The sequence below is a fragment of the Phascolarctos cinereus genome, unplaced genomic scaffold, assembly GCF_003287225.1.
Source record: "Phascolarctos cinereus isolate Bilbo 61053 unplaced genomic scaffold, phaCin_HiC Scaffold_4;HRSCAF=312, whole genome shotgun sequence".
In the NCBI taxonomy this organism is placed as follows: domain Eukaryota; kingdom Metazoa; phylum Chordata; class Mammalia; order Diprotodontia; family Phascolarctidae; genus Phascolarctos; species Phascolarctos cinereus.
In genome coordinates, this window is record NW_027555847.1 from 414,996,238 (window position 1) to 415,003,640 (window position 7,403).

Below are 7,403 nucleotides of genomic sequence, written 5' to 3' on the forward strand. Positions count from 1 at the left end.
TTGAAATATTTTCCCATTTCATCAAATGTCTTCTACAAAAAACTGCCATGTTCACCACTTTTAGCATTTTGCTTTTTTTTCCCTTTCCTTTTTTTTTTTTAAATTAAAATAAGACATTTAACTACCTTCATGATTATGTAATCAGGTTGGCCACTGCCACAAACTCCCCAGAGCCACAAGCCAGCCATACATTCTCTTACCCTTGCTGCCCACCCATAGTGCACACCTACTTTCCCATTTGGTTTTGGAACATTTCCTGTATGAATATGTGAGACTGGGGATTATCAAGAAGATTTCAGTGGGAATTCAAATAGGATTTTATTATCTTAGTCCTTTTCTGAAATCAGATTCTAAAAGTGGTCTTGGAGGCAACAATACTGCTTTGTATTCCCTGGTAAAAATGTATTCATTAAAAATATGCTAGGAGTTTATTTGTTCATTGGACTGTCATGATTGTGTCATTTGATCTGCATTTTTAAAAAAAAGTCTATTGAGCAGAAATGGAGGAAGTAGACAATGTATTTATTCAGGTGTAACCTTCATTTTTTAGTATCAGGAGTTCGACATTTCTTGACAGAAATAGCCAAAGTTTCAGAATGACCTAGTGAATAAATTGTACTGAAAAGGGGCTATACAACGCATTCCTTTTGTAAGTGGGTAGAAGCAGCTTCAAAAAGCCATAATTTTCTTTGTTTGAATCAAAGTTGTTGTTATTTTAAAGTATTTCATATGACATTACTTAGGAGAGAAAGTTCAATTAAAATTTATTGGATGAAAAGCTACAAAGATAAATAAGCTATTAATAATTATTCATTACATTGGAAGGGAACGCTATGCTAGGCCACCCCACTGCATGGTCAGATGGCTGTGAGACAGGAGTAATTAGGAATCTACAAGATTTGAAGCTTTCACACTAGATGAAGGATGTTAAAGGTATTCTTTCTTTCAGGTCCAGGAAGTGATGGGATCATGGTAATTTGGAAAGACAACTTTGATTCCCTCTACAGTGAAGTGGCTGAGCTTGGCAGGTATGATATAAAAACTCTCTGAAATACAGGGAGCATTCTATAGGACTTAGCAAACCAAATGACTCAGTTAGCTAGACCTAATTGTAATATTTTACAATATCCTACAAGCAGCTATTAATTATATATGTAGCATATTCAAACCTGTTGTCATCTTTATGTCTCAGTAGCATAGTATCTTCTGAATAGCCCCAAAATATTTTTGCATGTTGCTTTAAGTGTTATACTTGGATAATATAATCAATTCTTAGAGATTAGGATGTTCTCCATAGCAGATCCCCTAAAATGATCTTTTCTAACTGCCATTTAAACTTTTTTTTAGGGGCAGGTTCTCTGTTGTTAAGAAGTGTGATCAGAAAGGAACCAAGCGATCAGTAGCCACTAAGTTTGTGAACAAGAAGTTGATGAAACGAGACCAAGTTACCCATGAACTTGGAGTTCTGCAGAATCTCCAGCATCCCCTGCTGATTAGCCTCCTGGATACGTTTGAGACTTCCACCAGTTATGTCCTGGTCTTAGAGATGTGCGTAGGACCTCACTGTCATTACCACTTTCTAACTCTTTGCTTCTTTTTTTTTTCTCATAAATGAAGGGAAGAAAAAATAGAATCTTTCTGAATTCAGCAGAATTCCTTAAATATATATATATATTGGAAATGAAAAACAAGAGCTTTAGAGCTTTCCTAAAATCAAAACAAAAATAGTTTGACCAGGGACCATAGGGACCTAACAAATTCTGTTGTCACACACCCTCTGCAGCCATTATAGACTGGTTCCCAACCATCCTAGGGACAGTGGTTCTAAGCATGCTTGAATTCAGAGGGACTTGAAAAGATAACTCACCCCTGAATTGTTACTGGTATGAAGAATACCCCTGAATTTGATTATCTAGGAAGGTTCTATAATCCAGCTGGTGGGATTCCAACCTTACTTCAGCCCTACAATCAACTTCTCGTGATTTTTTTTTCCATTATTGTTCTTAAATGTGTGCTTTCTCAAAGAGAAAAGAACTTCAGTTTAAAACCCTCCACAACCTGGCTCCATGCCATCTTTCCAGTTTCACTGGACATTACTTCCCTTCCCACACTTTGCAGTCCAACCAAACCTTCCTCGTCCCTGTTCTCATACACAACACTTCTATCTTCTATCTCTTTGCCTTTGCTCTAGCCCTCCCACATGTCTAAGATGCATTCCCTCCATACTTCTGCCTCAGAGTCCTTCACTTCCTTAAGATGCAGCTCACACTCTATCTTCTGCGTGAAGCCTTTCCTGATTCCCCTAACTTCTAGTGCCCTCCCTCCCAAACTACTTTGTTATTAACTACTTGGTAAATATTCATTTATGTACTTTATATTAAAGATGCACATATCTCTATATGTACTTGTTCTCTTTCATTTGAATGGAAGTTCCTTGCAAAAAAAAGATTGTACTTATATCCCCAGTGACTAGCACATAGTTAGGCTTAATACTTATTGATTGATTGATCAGCAGTATGCACTGGAGGCAGGAAAGCCTAATCATGAAAAGTTGTTGAAACATGAATTTTAGGGGAGACCCAAAGAAAAACAGAAGGTAGTTTTTTTCATGAATCCAGACAAAGAACTGTACATAGGAACAGTGTCATAGCAGATGTTCTTATACATTCTAGGGCTGATCAAGGCCGTCTTCTAGACTGTGTTGTGCGATGGGGGAACCTCACTGAAGGGAAGATTAGAATGTATCTTGGAGAGATTCTGGAAGCCGTGCAGTACCTTCATAACTGCAGAATAGTACATCTGGACCTAAAGGTGAGTGGAATGCTAAGTTCTGGGTGACTTAGGATGAGAATTTAGTTCTTACTGAATCACAAACAGCAAATTTGTCTCTTCTCTTGAACACAGTAGTCTTGTCAGACTAGAAACAGTGGACCCTCCCTGGTATGGTATCCCTGAAAACCATTCCCTTGGGACTGGCTTAACAGATCAAACCATGTAATTCCAAGTCTTTCGAGATTTTAATTCATAAACCACCTAAAGTAGATTTCAAGATGGACCTGTCATATATTGAATTCTGCTCCATAGTATGTAGTATTATCTCAGGGTTCCAGTATGGCAGGTGGTGATTGACAGATTTCAGTGTTACTTAAGTTAGAAAGTAATACATCTTTGTCCTCCATTTGAGTACATATTCATGGTATTTTTCCCCACTGCAAAAAACCTGTCGGCAATAAGCTACTGAAAGCTAAGCTTTCCCATCAAATGAATGGTAGTTCCTAAACTCATGAGGCAGTTTTGGATTTGCCATAAATAGAGGGAATATTAAAACAAAGAGATTTTACTTTGAGAAACTGAGGAAAGAGCATGGAGAAGTTAGCTTAAAACTGCACTAAGACTTTTGGCACACACTGTATTTCACTTGATCCTGTGATCTCATTGATAAGGGCAATACATCTATGCCTTTCAGTGTCCATACCCCAATAAATTCACATTTCCTTTTTTTTAGGTTATGATTTCCATATATTTCTCTACATCTATGTAGATATATAGCTAGACATGACTCCTATTGATATGCTTGTGAATAAAAAAAAATACACTGCATCTCTCCATTGCAAGTGTATATTCATAGGCATATAAATGATCCATAATACCTATTGCACAGATGCTTCAGGTCTTTCAAATACCCAGTAAGACTTTCTGAGGTTTCAGCCATTTTACAATATGTTTAGGAATAGATTTGGGCAGTCACGATCAGCTTATAAAAGGAAAATAATGCCTTTTTTGATCCCTTTTGTGGATACTTGGTAGCCAGCTTTTTAAGCCAGCATTGCCAGTGAAAGGGAACCTTAGCCAAGGCTTTTCTTAGTTAAGTTCCAGGGGAAGCTATTTGACCAATGGAATACTTGTGAAGTCGTGCAGAATGTAGAGAGGCAGCATGGAGCTATTCAGTGGAGGACCTTGGAGTCAGGAAGACCTGGGTTTGAGACACAGGCTGGGTTGCTTAACCATTTAGTATCTCCAAACAACTTTCTAAGATGTTTAAGTTACAGGTGAGCTGCTGATCTGCTGTATAAATGAAGAGTTTCCAAGCTGAAAGTTCTCTTTCACTGATGAAATCACGAGTCAGACACACCTGCATGCATACACACACACACACACACACACACACACACACATATTTTATGAAAGAATTCAATCACATTAGAGCTCTCCCTCTCCTCAGCAACCTTAGGGGCATCTGTGCTGAACATAGAAAGGTTTTACCCTGCTCTTTAAGTAAATAGTTTTGACTACTCTTCCAACTCTTATGAGTAGCATCTGTCTTTGTGTCTTCTATAGCGCCTAATGCAAAGTTTGTTAAATTGAATGGAGTTATAATAAAATTAGTCTAAGCTGGGGGTGAGTGAGGTGGGATTTGTTTTAGCACAGTGGATAAAGCAAGGTACCTTGAGTCAGGAAGACCTGAGTTCAGCTTTGGCCTCAGACTTTTACTAGCTGTGTAACCCTTGGGAAGTTACTTAACCTCTGTCTGCCTCAATTAACCTCATCTGCAAAATGGGGATAATAATAGCACCTGCCTTCCAGGGTTGTTGTGAAGGTCAAACAAGTTTATACTTACAAAATGCTTTGCAGACTTTAAAGCATCATCTAAATGCTAGCTATTGTTGGTGGTGGGTGGTGGTGGTGGTGGTGGTGGTGGTAGTGGTGGGTGGGTGGGTGGGTAGGTGGTTGATTTTTCAAAATAACCATTTCCTTCTTGCATTTTCTAGCCTGAAAACATTCTGGTGGATCACAGCTTGGCTAAGCCAACAATAAAACTGGCTGACTTTGGAGATGCAGTCCAACTCAACACAACTTACTATATCCACCAGTTACTGGGGAACCCAGAATTTGCAGCTCCCGAAATCATCCTTGGGAATCCTGTCTCCCTTACCTCAGATACTTGGAGTATTGGAGTGCTCACGTATGTCCTTCTTAGTGGCGTATCTCCTTTCCTGGATGACAGTGTAGAAGAAACATGCCTCAACATTTGCCGCTTAGACTTTAGTTTCCCAGATGACTACTTTAAAGGAGTTAGCCAGAAGGCCAAAGATTTTGTATGCTTCCTACTACGAGATGACCCGGCTCAGCGTCCTTCTGCTGCACTCTCCCTCCAGGATCAGTGGCTGCAGCTGGGCAACAACAGTGCTGATAGCCTTGATATATCAAGACTGACTTCTTTCATAGAGCGGCGAAAACACCAGAATGATGTTCGACCCATTCGTAGCATCAAAAACTTCTTACAGAGCAGGCTTTTGCCTAGGGTTTGACCTATCTTGAAGTTCTTTCTCATTCTCTTTCACCTGCCAATCAACTGTTAATTTGAATTTTGAGGAGAAAAAAAAACACAGCCAATCAGCTGCTAGTATGTTCATCGTGTGAAATTGCATTCCAAGTAAGCTGTGAGTAACAGTACTTGGGACTTATAGATGCAAGCTATGCTGGGGGTGGAGGACTTTAACATTATACTCTGCAAAAAGGCAGATAGAGCATTGCTGTATCACAGTATTTTATTCAGGTTTCTGCAAAAAAGAAAAAAGATACTTTTTTAACAAAACGAACAGGAATAGAGTTTTGCAAAATTAACATTTTCAAGATTTATTCAAGAAAAAATAAATGCCTATGTTCAAACCACTGGTATTAATGAACAAAACAAAGACACATATCTGGAGAAGACTCACTCAAATGGTCATCCATTAATGTGGCTTCCATTTGCAACTTGGTTTCAACCGGGTCGTAGAGCTTGTCCAGTTGCCTCGTCTATCTGTATCTTGCATAGCAATGCACTGAGACCAGAGTTGGCTTTTGAGTGCATCCAACCTCAAACTTTTGCATACAAATAGAATGAATCGTTTTGCTCTGATAAAATGTAGGCCTTACTTGTATATAGACTGTTCCTGCCTTCAGTCTGTAATTCCCCCTCTCACCCTCAACTCACCCCACCCCCTCAACATCCTAAATAGTGGCATACCACTGTTCAGGTCCTTCAGTTGGAGTGTCAAAGTTTACTAGCCCATCAGAAAAGGACTCCAAGGGCGGATCCTACTCCTATCGCCCCCCACCTCTTCCCACGTCTCACCAAACCCATCAGTCAGATTGTTGAGCAGTATACAGCCAGATGAAAATACTGTAAATGCACTCATTGGGATTTTTTGTTTGATTTCATATCATGTGCAATGTTGTGGCTTTAACATTTTATGCAACTATTTATGAGGACCTCTGTTGTAACTGTAATAAATATATAGAAAAAGCACATACTTAGTACGGTGAGCTTTATGGTTTTGTGTGTGTGACTAAAGGGATTTCTTTTTGGGGGGGTGGGGGGGTGAAGGGGTTGTATCACTGTGCCATTAGTTTTTAAGATAGTTAACACATAGCAAAAATTCTTGTCAGTTTTGAGGACTGTAAAAAGTGATTTCATATTCCAAATCTAAAACTGGATAATAGGGTAACATTTTAAAATTTATTATACTATTATTCAAAATGCCAAAGTATTATTTTTTCCCAAAATCAATCTTGACATTTAGTACTTTTTAATATTTTTGAATCTGTTTACTTTCTGTACAGTAATTGACTGAATTTTGTGTTCTTTGGTTAAGAAAGCCAATCAAGGGTCAGCCACCATGAGACCAGAATCCAATGCCTATGTCACTGTGGCCAAGGTAATGGTGATGTTGGAGGTATTTTCAATGAAGAGGGATGTGCTTCTGGGCTACTTTGGATTTTCCTGGATGTCTTTTTATCTGTGACTGTGTGAAGTATAATAAATAGGAAACCAGCCTACATCCCCAAGCCAGTTAGACATCTGGGTCTTGAGCCATAAACCAGCTTAGTTAGCTTTGCAACTTCCAATGTATTTTATTTATTAGTTTTGTTGGATTTTTTGTTTCTTCTTTGTAAAGTTGTACAGAAACTTTTTAAGAGTAAAAATGAATTCAGAACTGGATGTGTATTCGTAACCTCATAACTTTTATTTGTGTATTATTTCTTTTATTATTTCAGTTAAATTTTTACATTATTTTGCACGTACATTTCTTTGTACAGAGACGTGTTTACACAGTATGATGTGATGTAAATATTTTATTTTGCCATCAGTTATTTTAAAAAATTAAACATATTTGACATATTTGCCTGATTTTTTGTGTTAGGCCTTTTATTCAGCTTTATTTCATTGGAATTACACTGACCTAAACATTCCCCCAATAAGTGGTGACCTTTAGCTGCATAATGATCTTTTGAGTACTTGCTGGCAGTGATGTGTGAACTCTCCTTTGAAGACCAAATCAATCCAGTTTATCAGATCCCCTCTTCCCCTCCTCCATGTCTGGAAGCATTTCAAATCATTGATATTATCTTTAGGAAAG

The 7,403-nt window shown here is 38.3% G+C and overlaps 1 protein-coding gene across 4 annotated transcripts in view; it reads left to right on the forward strand.

Moving 5' to 3' along the window:
- Positions 1 to 7,174, forward strand: part of TRIO (trio Rho guanine nucleotide exchange factor) — a 501,384-nt gene extending 494,210 nt beyond the window's left edge. For all 4 annotated transcript variants that reach the window (XM_021008648.2, XM_021008649.2, XM_021008651.2 and 1 more), the window contains 4 exons: positions 950 to 1,028; positions 1,348 to 1,548; positions 2,673 to 2,811; positions 4,770 to 7,174. In XM_021008648.2, the coding sequence (XP_020864307.1) occupies positions 950 to 1,028; positions 1,348 to 1,548; positions 2,673 to 2,811; positions 4,770 to 5,309 (959 nt within the window). In that variant the 3' untranslated portion in view covers positions 5,310 to 7,174. The remainder of the gene's footprint in view (positions 1 to 949; positions 1,029 to 1,347; positions 1,549 to 2,672; positions 2,812 to 4,769) is intronic.
- The last annotated feature ends 229 nt before the right edge of the window (positions 7,175 to 7,403 follow it).